Source organism: Lithobates pipiens, unplaced genomic scaffold, assembly GCF_037356315.1.
Source record: "Lithobates pipiens isolate NorthernLeopardFrog02 unplaced genomic scaffold, aLitPip1_a1.2 Scaffold_18, whole genome shotgun sequence".
In the NCBI taxonomy this organism is placed as follows: Eukaryota; Metazoa; Chordata; class Amphibia; order Anura; family Ranidae; genus Lithobates; species Lithobates pipiens.
Window position 1 is genome coordinate 430,126,617 of NW_027507758.1, and position 15,560 is coordinate 430,142,176.

The window sequence follows — 15,560 nt, forward strand, 5'->3', positions numbered from 1 at the left end:
CTAGTATAAAACACACAACACACCACACATGTCCCCAAAACACACATGTCCCCAAATAATAAAAACACATTCCCAAATAATAAAAACACATGTCCCCAAATAATAAAAACACATGTCCCCCACATAAGTCCAACTAAAATCACATGTCCCAATGATTATCTGCACACATATGTACGTGATCACCTGCACACATATGTACATGATAATTTGCGTACATATGTCCGTGATTACACAAACCAATTATTATACACTTAACGGAATTTTTTTTACCAAAAACATGTAGCAGAATACATTTTGGCTTAAATTTATGAAAAAAAAAATAGATTTTATTGGATTCCTTTTAAAATAAAAAGAAGAAAATATATATTTTTTCCAAATTTACGCTCTTTTCGCTTATATCGCAAAAAATAAAAAAACTGAATCATGACTAAATACCACAAAAATAAAGCTCTATTTGTGCGAACAAAACGATAAAAATGTCATTTGGGTACAGCATAGTATGACCGCGCAATAGTCATTGAAAGTGCGAGAGTGCTGAAAGCTGAAAATTGGGCTGGGAAGCAAGGGGGCAAAAGTGCCCTGAATTGTAGTGGTCAAAGACCAGTAAGGAGGGTTCAGTCACATAACTTAACCACTTAAGCCCCAGACTATTTTGCTGGTCAAAGATCAGAGCAAATTTTGCGATTCGGCACTGCGTCGCTTTAACTGACAATTGCGTGGTCGCGCAACGTGGCTCCCAAACAAAATTTACGTACTTTTTTTCCCACAAATAGAGCTTTCTTTTGGTGGTATTTGATCACCTCTGCAGTTTTTATTTTTTGCGCTATACAAAAAAATAGCGCCAATTTTGAAAAAAACACATTATTTTTTACTTTTTGCTGTAATAAATATCCCAGAAAAATATATAAAAAAAATTATTTTCCTTCCAATTTAGGCCGATACGTATTCCTCTACATATTTTTGATAAAAAAAATTGCAATGAGCGTTTATTAATTGGTTTGCACAAAAGTTATAGCGTCTACAAAATAGGGGATAGTTTTATAGCATTTTTATTAATCTTTTTTTTTTACTAGTAATGACGGCGATTTGCAATTTTTATTATGACTGCAACATTATGGCGGACACATTGGACAATTCTGACACATTTTTGGGACCATTGTCATTTTTACAGCGATCACTTCTATAAAATTGCACTGATTACTGTAAAATTGACACTGGCAGTGAAGGGGTTAACCACTAGCTGGCTAGGAAGAGGTTAAGTGTGTCCTAGGGAGTGATTCTAACTGTTAGGGGGCGTGGCTATGAGTGTCACGTCACTGATCACAGCTCCCGATTACAGGTGATCAGGAGCTGTGATCAGTGTCAGTGTCACTAGGCAGAACAGGGAGATGCTTGTTTACATTAGCATCTCCCCATTCTTTCTCTCCGCGAGACGGTCACAGGTATCCCAGCGGACATCGAGTCTGCAGGACCCGCGATCCTACTCATGGAGCTTGTGGTGGGTGCACATACATTCCGCCTCCTGCACGCATGAGATGGCACGGCTGCAAATTCAAAGGGACATACAGGAATGCCCATTTGCACAGCCTCGCCATTGTGTCAACTTAAATGTACAGGCGGCGGTCTGCAAGCGGTTAAACAGGCCATAGATTGTACAATTTTTTTCCTTCCACCCGTGGTGGAAACAAAGAAAATTGTAAAGTCGCTTGATTATTCCATTAACACAGTCAGTGTTAATGGGGGAATCCCTCCTGCAGAACTATTGTGTTCTGCCAGCGGAGAGCCTTTCCTGCTGGCAGAATATAATGATCTCTGCCAGTTTCTATAACCATTGACAATGATTGCATGCAAACAATCCCACAGGCTAATTGTGTTGATGGATCAAGTTCAGTACAACAAGCCTACCTATAGATGGATGGAATCTTGGCCAGCCCCTGCTTAACTGGCTGAGATTTGTTATATCAATGGCTGGCTTTAAAGACTTATCAGAAATTTGGAAAACACCTGTTGGTAAAATGTTTACTCCAATGTAGACCTATAAATTACCGTATATACTCAAGTATAGGCCGACCCGAATATAAGCCGAGGCCCCCAATTTACCCCCAAAAAACTGGAAAAAATTATTGATTCGTGTATAAGCCGAGGGTGAGACATGCCTGTCCATCCCTGTGTGTCCGTCCATCCCTGTGGGTCCATCCATCCCTGTGTGTGTCCATGCATCCGTGTGTGTGTGTGTCCATGCATCCGTGTGTGTGTCCATGCATCCGTGTGTGTGTGTGTGTGTCCATGCATCCGTGTGTGTGTGTGTGTGTCCATGCATCCGTGTGTGTGTGTGTGTGTGTGTGTGTGTGTCCATGCATCCGTGTGTGTGTGTGTCCATCCATCCCTGTGTGTGTGTGTGTGCATGCATCCGTGTGTGTGTGTGTGTGTGTGTGTGTGTGTGTCCGTGCAGCCTGCCTGTGTCCGTCCAGCCTGTGTCCGTCCAGCCTGCGTCCGTCCAGCCTGCGTCCGTCCAGCCTGCGTCCGTCCAGCCTGCGTCCCGTCCCGGCCCGTCCCGTCCCGTCCTGTCCCGGCCCGTCCCGAGCCGAGCCTCCGTCCTTCAGCTCTTCGTCGGCGGCCATTCTAGGATTCAAAAGCCGCGCCTCCGTCGGTGATAGGCGGAACACTCAATTTCCCACTGACTGCTGGGAAATTGAGTGTTCCGCCTATCGGATGTCCGTGATAGGCGGAACACTCAATTTCCCAGCAGTCAGTGGTCCGCCTATCATGGACGTCCGCTCATCCTCATACTACGGACGAGGATGAGAGGATGTCCGTGATAGGCGGAACACAGACTGCTGGGAAATTCAGTGTTCCGCCTATCACCGACGGAGGCGCGGCCTTTGAATCCTAGAATGGCCGCTGTCTGTCTGCTCGACACGCTGATCGGGCAGACAGACAGCGATGACTCGAGTATAAGCCGAGGGGGGCACTTTCAGCCTCAAAAAAGAGGCTGAAAATCTCGGCTTATACTCGAGTATATACGGTACATCATTCTCAGACTAAAGTTTGCTTTTGGTGAAATGACCCTTAAAGATTACTTGTCTTGCATTAGCTCAGCAACATCTGGGTACTTTGGCCCATAAATCAGAAAAACTGGAATATTTTGGTGCAGGGGAGGCACAGGTGGTACATGCAGCCTGCTGCCAGCAGTCTGTCAAAATCAAGGTCAGGCTGATATGTGCTGGCTGTGCGCACATCTAAGCTGTACTTATGTACAGGGCTGTATGCGTACAGGGACCCAAGTGGACTTTTATATTTGGGCCTTACATCCCTATATGCGAGTGCCACTCAGATGTGCATACACTTGCCATATATTTCAGCCAGGCTGCTGGCATCAGGCTGTACACACCACCTGTGCCTCCTGGATGCCAAAGAATGGCGGTTTTTATGCTGTGCAGACCAAAGTGCTTATGAGCATGAAGATGTTCAGTTGTTTTGGGTATTTAATTCAGGTCTTCTGCAGTTTTCTTATTATTTGAGTAAAAAAATTTTTTTTAAGTCGGAGAACTTCTTAATAATTTTGAAGACCTCCCTGATTTAAAAATCCATTATTAAATATTAGCAATAAGGATACTTTGCCTTGCAGCCACAACAGTACTTTGATTAAGCCAATACCTACAAAGGATAAAACAAGACTTACTTTCAATTTGAGAGTGAAGGTCGTTCACAATCACCTGTAGCTGCCCAATCGTCATGTCTCTTAGATCAGTAGGCTTCAGGCTTCTCTTCATTAGGCATTCGCTAATGTGAGGCATATGCGGCAACTGCAATATACAAAAAGCTTCTGTTATGAGCTTGCTCACACACACACAAGCTGCCAGAACGCTCTTTAAGTGACATTCTCTTTTAAGGTAAAACTGTAAACCATTCCCATAAAATTAATTATTAAACTGCCAGTGAGGTCTGTAATAAGCCTGCATCTCCCAGGCAGAGAGTCGGCTTCTATGGAATGTGAAGCTCATTATTCAGCTATTTCTATTGGAATGCAAGATTATGCATCAATTGAATGGGCGCTCTCTCATGGCAGTTAACAGAATAAATGCAGGTCCATTTGCAAGCACATTCAATATGAGGCCTCACATTGGCTATCTTGTGCACAATCCTCCAACAGTTTAGAATGCTTTGTTCAACAGAACAAGGGAAAAGCTGTGGGGCTCATTTGATAAGACTTGGCTATCAGAAATACTCAACAAATGTTGCCAAAAAAATTTATAAAATGTAATAAAATTGGCATAATACCTATTTAAATTTGCTGCAAAGGTACCCCCTAAGAACTCTTTTACACCTTAAGATTAAGTAAAGCCCAGCTCTGGGAAACCTACGAACTCTCCCTTGTAGTAGGGCTGCACTTGCAATGCACATTACTGCTCGTTTGGGTCTCGGGGGTATAGAAAAAGAGATCTACTTACCTGATCCTCCGTGCTGCTGGACTGGTCCCTGAAGCATCTCCACCATGGTCCAGCAGTCTAAGGTCTGTCCGTCATCAAGACCAATGCAGGGTCTATAATGATACTAAGGAATAGTCCAGTGCTGGAGCATGGTGGAGTGCCATCTGCCAGGGTAGTGGAGGATCAGGTAAGTTAAAGTGCTTTTTACTCTCCCCTAAATGAGCAGTTAACCTTTGCTGTGCTTAATCTAGTAATCTGCAGCAAAAGACATTACAATCTGATATGCAATGTGAGGTCTCCACAAGAGCACACCAGCCCATGTGCTAAAATGGGGCTTATTGGCGTGCTTGCGAGTGTCCATTGTGTACGGGCAGTGAGGCATAGTGCTATGTGTTGGTGTACTCTTAACTGTTTTTTTTTTTAATCTTTATTGGAATGTCACAAAATGACATTTCTCCTATCTGCGGTGTGGTAAGATGTGTTGACATGAGGTGAAGTGCAATGCGAAATAGAAGAATGCCTATGCAACACACTGCAATCCACATCAGTGCAGTGCTTTCTATGTGCCGTTAATGCTGAGCCTGCTTTGATCTGTGCCAGTTAATGCAGCTCAACTGAACAAAACCAAAGGAAGATTGAGCAATTCATTTTGAACATGTTTTATCTATTTTGGTCTTGTTTTCTGTTTGCTGCACCATCCCAATAGGTGCAGGGAATTATATGTTATCTTATAAGCATGGGCATGGGTTGGAAATGTTTCGTAGTCTTCCAAAACAGGTTTTCCGAATGGCAAAACAGTGAAGTCTATAGAAATAAAATTACAATTGGCCAGCAGGTGGCACTAAACAACCACCAGCTAACTTAATCACATAAAGCCATGCACTTGACCGCTCCAATAATGCATGCAAATAATTCCAGGGTGTGTGTACAGTGTAAAATAGTCCTAACACTGGACAAGCCCTCACAGTCAGGAGGCTTAGTACGCCATCTTAAATTCTAACCACATTCAGATTATATTTTATAATACAATGATAGGCTGAGTGTCACAGCAATCAGCTTTCACCTTTTATCAGTTTAGAGGAGGGAAGAAGTTGATGGCTGCCTGATAAGGATAAGACTAGTGTGCCCTGATCTTGGCCTGATCAAATAAGCCTCTGCCCATACAGACGTGTGAATGAACCGGACACATAGGAGTCAATTTACTAAAACCGGAGAGTGTAAAATTTGGTGCAGCTGTGTATAGAAACCAATCAGCTTCCATTTTTTGGTTGTCAAAGCTTAACGTGATACTAAAGTCTTGTTTTTTGTGTTTAAAAATAATAAACATGTCATACTTACCTGCTCTGTGTAGTGGTTTTGTGCTTAAAAATAATAAACATGTTAAACTTACCTGCTCTGTGCAGTTGGTTTTGCACAGAGCAGCCCAGATCCTCCTCTTTTCGGGTCTCTCTTTGGCATCCTGGCTTCTCCCTCCTGCCGAGTGCCCCCACAGCAAGCAGCTTGTTATGGGGCACCAAGCCAATCTGCAGCTCCCTGTGTCCATTCAGACACAGAGCTGCAACTAGGTCCTGCCCCTTTTCTCTCCTCATTGGCTCACTGACTTTGATTTACAGCAGCAGGAGCCAATGGAACTCTGCTGCTGTCTCAGTAAATGAGAAGGAAGATTCCTGAGCAGCCGAGTCTCTCTTGCAACATTGCTGGAAAGAGATGGGCTCAGGTAAGTATTGGGGGGGCTGCTGGAGAGCTGCTGCACAACAAAGGTTTTTTCACTTAATGCCTAGAATGCATTAAAGGGGTTGTAAACCTTTGTGTTTTTTCACCTTAATGCATCCTATGCATTAAGGTGAAAAAACACCTGGCAGTGACCGGCCCCCCAGCCTCCCCGTTTTACTTACCTGAGCCCTGGAACTTGACTCGGCGGGGAGGCACCATCTCCCTGCAGGAGGTTCTCAGCTCTTGATTGGATAGATTGATAGCAGCGCAGCCATTGGCTCCTGCTGCTGTCAATCAAATCCAATAATGCGGGCACCGGGGCCGAGCCATACATTTGGCGGCTATGGCCGCCGAATGCTGGACTCGGGAGCGCACCCGCAAGGTAACCCCCTCGGGTGAGCGGGGGTGTGGGGAGGAGCCGTGAGAGCCACCGGGGGACCCCAGAAGAGGATAATCGGGGCCACTCTGTGCAAAACAAGTTGCACAGTGGAGGTAAGTATAGGTTTGTTATTTAAAAAAAACAAACAAAAAAAAACCTCTACAATCACTTTAAGGTTAAAAACCTTCTGCCTTTAGAACCACTTTAATTGAACATGCTGAATTTAGAAGCTGGTAGGCTACCATGCACAGCTGCACCAGATTTTAGTAAATCAATCCCATTGGTTGGCTATGACACATAAGATTTTACAATCCTAGCTGATCTTCTTTTACCATTTCAAACACTAAGGCCCCTTTCACATGGGGCGGATCCGCCCAGCGGAGTCCACCAGCTCAACGGGAGATCGATCCGTTGATCTCCACTGAGCCGGCGGATGATAGATTTGTCTCTGCTCACTGAGCGGGGAGGGACCTGTCAGAGCTCCGCTGATCTCTATGGGAAGATCGGGTGAAAACGGACAGCATGTCTGTTTTCATCAGATGTCATCCGATTCGCCAAGATGGATGGCAGACGTTTCGCCATATGTCTGTCTTGAGCGGATCGGATAGCAGATGGGTGTCAGCAGACACATCTCCGCTGACATCCACCTGCCCATAGGAGTCAATGGATGGCCCGCTCGGATCCGCCTGAAAAAGGGACAGGGGGATCCGAGCAGGCTTACCGTGTGAAAGGGGCCTTTAAAGAGGAATATTTCAGATGTATAACTGTACCCACAGCAGAATATTCACCTGGAGCCGGAAGTGCAATACAACCCCTCCAGCTGAAAGTACATTGGTCTCTAGAATAAACCCAATTAAACCTGGGAAAAAGGAAATGTTAGTAGATTTCAGAGACCAAGCAGCAGCAAAGTTAACACTGAACTACTAAATAAATCTCTCACATCCCATGTGAAATACCATCCTCGGGGGATTTCACATAGCTGCAATCTCACCCCAGTGACGGAAATAGATTGTGCAGACAGTAAATACATCATGGTTACATAAGTGTAACTGTACTGTACAACATATAGGGGTAACCTGCACATGTCGAATAATGCGTCGCAGCTTCCATTTGCCAGACATGTATTTTATTTATTTAGACAATGTGATATGAGTCACTGCACATTTTAAAGCAGGATTTATAGGCAGCCAGTTTTGCGGTGAGGCACTCCTGCTAGACTGCACAGCCAGAACCTTGACCTCCACTGCAGCAGCACAGTTTGGCTAAGAACAGACACCCAGTTTGCTGATTAGACAGTGACGAAGCAGCAGCATACTCTGTACTCTCCTCCCATCAACAAATGTGTATACATTAGAGTCTGACTCTTTTTGGTGAGGGTTTAGAACTCACTACATTTTTGTTTCTGTCAAAGTCCCTGCTGGAGAGATTCATTTACTCTATTTGACCTGGTGACAATTATTATCAGAACAGAAAACAAATGGAGGAATGGAGGGGTATATTTAAAACAGACACTTATTTTTTTGATAACTTTTAAAAGGGGACCTCCTTCTCTTTGGAGAGATTTATTCTCATATCCTGTTGTGTCAACAGGACAGGAAGTGGCAGGATATCTCCCCAATGGGACATAGATGGTAAATTAAAAAACTGACGGATTTCTTTCTGCATTCCCTATTCCATCCAAAATAAATATTCCCTTGACAGACACACTGGAGTAAGGGCCTTGGCAGTCACTCCTGTGATGAGGCACCCCTGCCAGACTGCACGGGCAGTCCACAACCTGCACTGCAGCAGTACAGCTTGGCTAAGAATAGACCTCAAGTTTGTTGATTGGACAAGGAAGGAGCAGCAGCCTACTCAGCACTCTTCTTCTGTCAACCCCTAATGCACACACTGGAGTATAAGGCAGACCATACACAGCGCAAATTTCTTTCCTGAGTGCTGACAGGCAATTGTCTGCTCATGGCGGAGGGTGATTATTGCTAGCGGCTACAGCTAGCAATAATCGCAAGATAATCTAGCAGGTTGGTTGTACCAAAGTTGATCAATCAACTTGGTACATTCATTCAGCCTGCCAATTACCATATTTTCTTGGTGTATAAATCAGGGGAAAATCGTGTGTGTGTGTTATATGCCGATTCCCCGCCAATTTTGAGGTTTTCTGCGGCTCTCTGCCGTTCTCGGCGGCTTTTGGCTATTTTCGCCGCTCTCGGCCGAAAGCCACCGAAAACGGCCAAAAATAGCCGAAAGACGCTGAGAACGGCCGAGAGCTACCGAGCGCCACCGAGATACACAGGACATCCGCTCTGTATCTTGGCGACGTCATTTTTAAACGGCAAGCCTGCAACAACACTGTCAAGGCTGCAAATGACTGACAAGGCTGCATTGATGGGCATTTAAATGTAAGTTTTTTTCCTTAAACTTCCTTCCTAAAAGTTTTTTCCTTAAAATTCCCTCCTAAACTTGGGGTGCGTGTTATACACCGATAAATACGGTAATGGTTCAAATCTTGGCTGGTCCCTGCTAAACCATCCAAGATTCGAAACGTGTATGGCTGGCCTAAATCAGCATAATTATGCATGGAGCACAACTAGATAATCAATGTGGAATGCATGTAATATGAGAGTGATTCTAACAATCAGATTGTACATTTGTTTTTTTCCAGTGCTGGACAAAAAACAAAAAACAAAATCCAGAATGGTTGTTATGTGTCCAGTTTTTCCCATCGTCAAGCCTGGTACACACAATGAGGTTATTGGACGAATGATCATCCACTTTTTTTTTTGCATTCTAGTCTCCATATTGAAAATGGATAGGTTATTAAAGTATGAAAAGTCTTGTATGACAGAATAAAAATTTGGAAGTGATGTAATGTATTTGTATTGTATTATCAGGTGAAAACTGTACTGATTAAACAAAACGAGAACATTTTTCGTGTTTGTCCCTTCGTGAAATTTCAGGTGAAAGCTGTGTACTTATCCTCTTGGCGGTATGATTATGTCAGATTTTTGATGCTCAAAGTGGTACATTGCTTTGCATGGAAATTTGGCATTTTATATTGTAGGCCTGAAATCCTTAGGAATAACACACTTAAATCTGTTCAAACAAGAGTCTAGTAGACATCCCGGGTATGATAAAATTTGAAACCTGAAATCATACATTTTAATATAATAACTATAATTATAATAATAATATTATTATTATTGCATAGGTGTGAACCAGGTCTTACAAAAACACTGAAATTTGCTCAGTTGCAGAATTGTCACTGTTATTACTTTCAGTGTTTGATGACGAATTTCCCCACAAATCACTATCGCTCAATTCTGCGAGTGATTCTAATTTACTATCGCTGTTTTCTAGCTGGTCTAAAATCACTTTTGATGTAAAGGGACAGTTTTTGGTTGCTATGGACAATCTCCAGTTTCCAGGCAGAAAGAACAGTATATATAATATAAAACTGCATGCAGGACACTGGACAGACCACTAGGGACAAAAGGGAGGTGAAATAATTTGATACAGTAATGTAATCTGTAAGATCACAGTGTACTGTATGTGTTTTTCCCCTATTTGAATTTGGCCCTGGGCTCCATCCCCATGCGTTGTGACGCTCACAGGGAACGGAGCCCAGCACTGTGATAGATCGTGCGGAGGACATCTTGCACACACAGCAGGAAGACATCGCAGGATCCTGGGGACAAGGTAAGTAACTGTCCCTGGATACTGCGTTGCAGCACAGCGTGTGGCTCGGGGTTACCGCTTTTGGTAGTGAAGCCACATTCGGGATAACCGCTAGGGAGCTTAAGCTCAGATTATCGTACTGTCGCTTTGCAAGCTGTATTTTTTTGTACAATTTTCTGATTGTGTATATTTATTGAATCAAGCCAACATAGATTGAACCTGAACCTAAAAGGAAAAAAAAAACTGCATGCTTTACATTCCAGCTCATTAAAAGCTTGTACTCATTTCCTGACATGCACTAGACATTGACAACTGGACATGTTGCTGGGGGTCACATATGTAATCTAGACACCTATATAATAAGGATACCCCGAATACCACTGCATTTTCCATACCAGACCTGTGTAGCTGTGAACCTGTTTGTGGAGGCTGTTTTACTGAAGAGGAGTAGAGCACCCTCCTTACTGCAGCCACGTCTGGACAGGGTAATGGCGTGTAACTAACATGGCACATAAATGGACAATGCAGACAGTCCAGCCAGATGCTGCATTAATTACAGATCCTTCGCCCCAGACACACAGTGCTGCTTCCAACACAGCAGGAAGCCTGGCAGGATTGATGACAGCAAACCGCTAAACACTAAACTAGCGTAAAGATGGCCAATATACTAGTAGATTTTCAAATAAACGTTCCTATGAATATTTGTACAAAAATTCTCAGTACATTCTATGAACTGATGAATGTCATCGAATAGTTCATTTAACATTTTGTTTGCTTTCAACATTTGATTTTAAAATGAATGTATGAAAGAATTTGCCGAACAAAAAACATATACACTTAATAAAGTATCATCCTGCTCTTTGAAATTTGCTCGTCACCGCAGTTAAAAGTGAATTGAATAATTTGACTTCAATAACAGGTTAATTGGCTTCTGTCTAAATTGGCCCCAATATATTGTATATGAAGAGTTTGCGTTAAGGGACCTTAGACTGTAAGCTCCTTGAGAGCGGGGACTAATGAGAATGTACATAAATATATATGTAGAGTGATGCGTAAAGTTGATGTTGCTATATAAGTACCTCTAATAATGAAATAATAAATATAGATCTCACTTACTAGATCCGCAACAGGGGACTTTTTTCTGTTTTGTTTCTCTACCTCCACCTGCATCTTAGCCATGGGTTTCACCATAGCCAGAGCCATCTTTGCTTCTGCTTGCAGTTTCTTCTGCCTGGAGATAAAATCCATGTCTTCAAAGGATTCGGACTCCTCCTCAGTAGTATCCCGGTCTGAGTAAGAAGAACTCTGCTTGCTCTGTAGGAGAAAACAAGTATTGCTTGCCATCATGAAATTTGTCAAATAAGTAATACAGTAAACTGGATAATAATGTATTTCCCTTATAGATGTGCCAGTGAATTTTTTTGAGCCAATGTCACACATATACATACTGCATGTAGTTTCTCCATGGTGGGATTTCAGGTAAGAGGCATCCTGGCATTTTACTGAATAGTATACACTGAAAAAGAACTCCTTGCCTTGATTTTTGGAAATGTTATGCTTAACAAAAAGCAGCTACACTTACCCAAGGAACGTAAACCAATGAAAAATAATAAGAAGAAGCTACCTCCTCAAAGAAGTTTATTGAATGTGAATATTCATAGAATTGTAAAACAACATCACAAATCCCAAGTCCCCCCTCCTCCCCCCATGATGACCACCACACCCCCTAAGCAACCCAAGAACCCCTCCAGACCCCCCCCCCCCCAAAAAAAGAGCTGGGGAATCCACTAACCCCTAGCTGGTCCTTCTACCCCCCATCTATGAGAACCTGCAGACCAGACTGGACTGAGATACCCAGGGAAATTGAGCTATCCACCTTATTGACCTAGTTAACCTAGTTACATGCCCACCAATTCACCCATTGTGGTTTTTAAGGTGGTGGGCTGTCAAGATCACAGTTGCCCCAGGTTCCCTTTGAGTTCAGTCTGGTCTGTAGGTGCTCCATATATAGGGGGGTAACAGGGACTATCTAGGGGTTTGGTGGATTCCTCAGCTGCTTTTGGGGGTGAGGGTTCTGGGTTTGGGTGGTGGGTTGCTTAGGGTGTGTGGTGGTGATCATGGGGGGAAGGAGGGGAGACGTCTGATGCTGTTTAATAATTCCATGTTGATTCACATTTAATAAACTTTCTTGAGAAGGCAGCTATTGGGTGTATGTACCTTAATTTTTCATTGGTATACGTGGTTTGTGTGGCTACACCCACCCTACATTATAAAGGGCAGCACCACCTTGGTGTAGATATTGCTGCAGGGCTCCCAAGACCAATATCTAATATATAACAGAAAAATAACTATTGCTGGAACACTTGCTAGAGCAGGGGTGCCAAACTCAATTTCAACACAGGCTGCATAATGATTGTGGTTGCTCTCAAAGGGCCAGCTGTATCTGTAAGACTAAATGTCCAGACGCCCCTTATCTTGTGCTACTGCTGGGAAGAAGCTTGGGCAGAGCTGGGAAGCAGAAAATTCAGGGTCTGGAGGAGGACCAGAGGAGGGCTGGAGTCAGCTGCAGGAGTCTGCTGAATGCTGAGACCAGGTGAGGTGTACAAGATGGGGTGTACACAGAGGCACAGGACCTGTAGGAGGAGTTCTGTTCTCTTTGCTATAAACTGCTGAGATGAGGGGAGGAGGGGGTGGAGAAGGAGTTGCCATGGCTGTAGGAGAGGTAAGAAGGCCAAATGAAATGGCCTGGTGGGATGGATTTGGCCTGTGGGCCCTGTGTTTGACACGTGTTTTAGAGGAAGGGGTTACCCCCTTTGGGGTTAATGTGGGCCATGCATAGGCCTGGTATTTATCTATCTGCTCCTCTATCCTTCACAGAGATGTTAACCTCGAACCTTCACTTTTTATATCTTTCTACTAGGATTGTCTCTCTTCTTGACTTTTAATCATAGTATCTATGACTAGCTATCATAACGAGAAGGTCGAACTTGTACAACACCATGCTGTACAGGCCACTGATACAATTATTACTGCTCAGTTTACCTGGTAAAATTCTCAATGTCCTTCGCAGAAAAATGTTTGTATTGTCTATATTCTAATAACAATCCTATAATCCTTATAAACATACCATGCCAAATTCTGTGTCAATTTAATTGCATAATACATAGGGCTTCCCTAGGCAGCAGTAATGAGCGATTTAATAGTCAATACCACACAGTAGGAAAATTGGAAAGTGCAAAATCTGGTGCAACTGTGCATGGTAGCCAATCAGATTCTAAGTTCAGCTTCTTCAATTAAGCTTTGCTAATAAAACCTGCAATCTGACTGGTTTCTATACAGAGCTGCACCAGTTTTGCACTCCCTATTTTTTGGAAAATCAACCTTTTTTTTAGGAAATCTCATTCAGAAAATTCAAGAAATATTTAACTGCTTGTATGTAGGCTACAGTGTCTAAGCCAAGTCACCAGTGGTAGAAAGGTATAGCTATGGCCAGTCTTATATCTTAACAGTACAATGAACTGTGCCACACTTTTTGTGTTATTTTGACTCACTGTATGTTTTTTGTGTTATCAGATGAATCATGGTAGTGATTACAGCAGCCAACTATACAGTGTGGGATCCATTCATTGGGGTAGTCGAGGTAGTGTATATGTATATATATATATATATATATATATATATATATATATATATATATATATATATATATATATATATATATATATATATATATATATATAAATACACACACACACACACACACATTTTCTTTAAATGCCCTTTTTACCAATCACACATGAACAGATATGTGTCTGGAAATCGTACTTAAACTCACCATTGGAGATAACGGGGTGTCTAGGCTTGTTTCAGTTTTGCTGTCATCTGCATCACTGTCCTTGTCACTTCCACTATCATTTACAAAACAGATCTGCAAATTCATCCCACTTTGGAGCCTGAAAATGAAAATATGAAACATTAATTGCAATGATTCCGAACATTTCTTTCCAGGGCACGTGGCAAATGCATAAAATGTCAGGTAATGAAAGTGTCGTTTTGGGACATAGTTAAAGCCGTATGAAACCCAAACATTTATTAAAGCGGAGTTCCACCCAAAAACGGAACTTCCGCTTATCCGGATTCCCCCCCCCCCTCCGGTGTCACATTTGGCACCTTTCAGAGTGAGAGGGGAGCAGATACCCGTCTAATCCAGGTGTTTGCTCCCACTTCTGGGCATAGATCGCAGCAAAATCTGTGGCGATCTACGCCATGTAAGGCCCCTCCTTAGTTCCCCCCGCTGTCTTCTGGGAGACACACAGGTCCCAGAAGACAGCGGGACCAGTCAGGACATGCAGCGTGACTCACGCATGCGCAGTAGGGAAACAGGCTGTGAATGCCAACACCTGCACCCAGGAGCCGAGAAACGGTTGGCTTCGGGTGAGGGCATCGTGGGTGCCCTGGGCAGGTAAGTGTCCTTATTTTAAAAGTCAGCAGCTGCAATATTTGTAGCTGCTGACTTTTATTTTTATTTTTTTCGGCAGGACTCCGCTTTAAATTGCAGTAACAATTCTTAGATGTGATGGCTGCATTCATTTTTTTTTTTAAGGCTTCCTTTCCTTTATTTTCATCTGGGGATCTCACCAGTAAGCCTGTTATTTTTCAAAAGAACAAGCTCTCTTAGAGATGGTTACATGGACGAGACAAACCATTTAACACTGATAGGGCTGCTTAGAATGATCAGCGTTTATTTATTCATGTAAAACCTTTATTTTAAAAGAAAAAAAAAACTGTTTGCTGCAACTGATTATAACCAAGTGTGAGCTGGAGTTTTGTGTCAATTTTTTAGTGTATTTAAATCTGCTAGTCCATCTAACAACCCCCCCCCCCCCCCAGACTAATAATGTTGCTATGCAATGATGCCCCTTTGCTCCTTCATCCAGAGTGGGGGTACTCTAATAAAGGTGATGTGTTACTGACCAGATCACAAGGTGAAAACAGAGGCAACAAAGGAAAGAAAAAAACACCTCTAATGATTGGAAAACTGAAATATATGACATTTTTGCTTTTAAGTTTAATACTACTTATAGAAAAAACTAAAATCAGGAAAGATAAAGCTTCTTCTAGGGATAATCTTTTGCTGGTGCCACTCTCTGTTTCTAGGCATAACTATATTTTAGGGAACAAAGTGCTCATTGCAAAGTGCAGTGCCCGGAACAACTTATCACATTCTATCAGAGCACACATTCTATGTTTGAGGTCGTTTTTTTTCTCTTAGGCTCCATTCAATTTGGAATTGCGGGCAGAATCTCTAAAAAATGGACAACGCCTGTTTGGGTGCCATTCATTCTAAATGGCACTCCAAACGT

At 42.8% G+C, this 15,560-nt stretch overlaps 1 protein-coding gene across 7 annotated transcripts in view; it reads right to left on the reverse strand.

Annotated features, from left to right (window-relative positions):
• The window catches only part of SCHIP1 (schwannomin interacting protein 1), a 595,708-nt gene that overhangs the window by 9,093 nt on the left and 571,055 nt on the right, over nucleotides 1-15,560 (reverse strand). For all 7 annotated transcript variants that reach the window (XM_077488067.1, XM_077488069.1, XM_077488071.1 and 4 more), the window contains 3 exons: nucleotides 14,033-14,150; nucleotides 11,314-11,511; nucleotides 3,683-3,806 (listed from right to left, as the gene is read on the reverse strand). In XM_077488067.1, coding sequence (XP_077344193.1) covers nucleotides 3,683-3,806; nucleotides 11,314-11,511; nucleotides 14,033-14,150 — 440 coding nt within the window. The remainder of the gene's footprint in view (nucleotides 1-3,682; nucleotides 3,807-11,313; nucleotides 11,512-14,032; nucleotides 14,151-15,560) is intronic.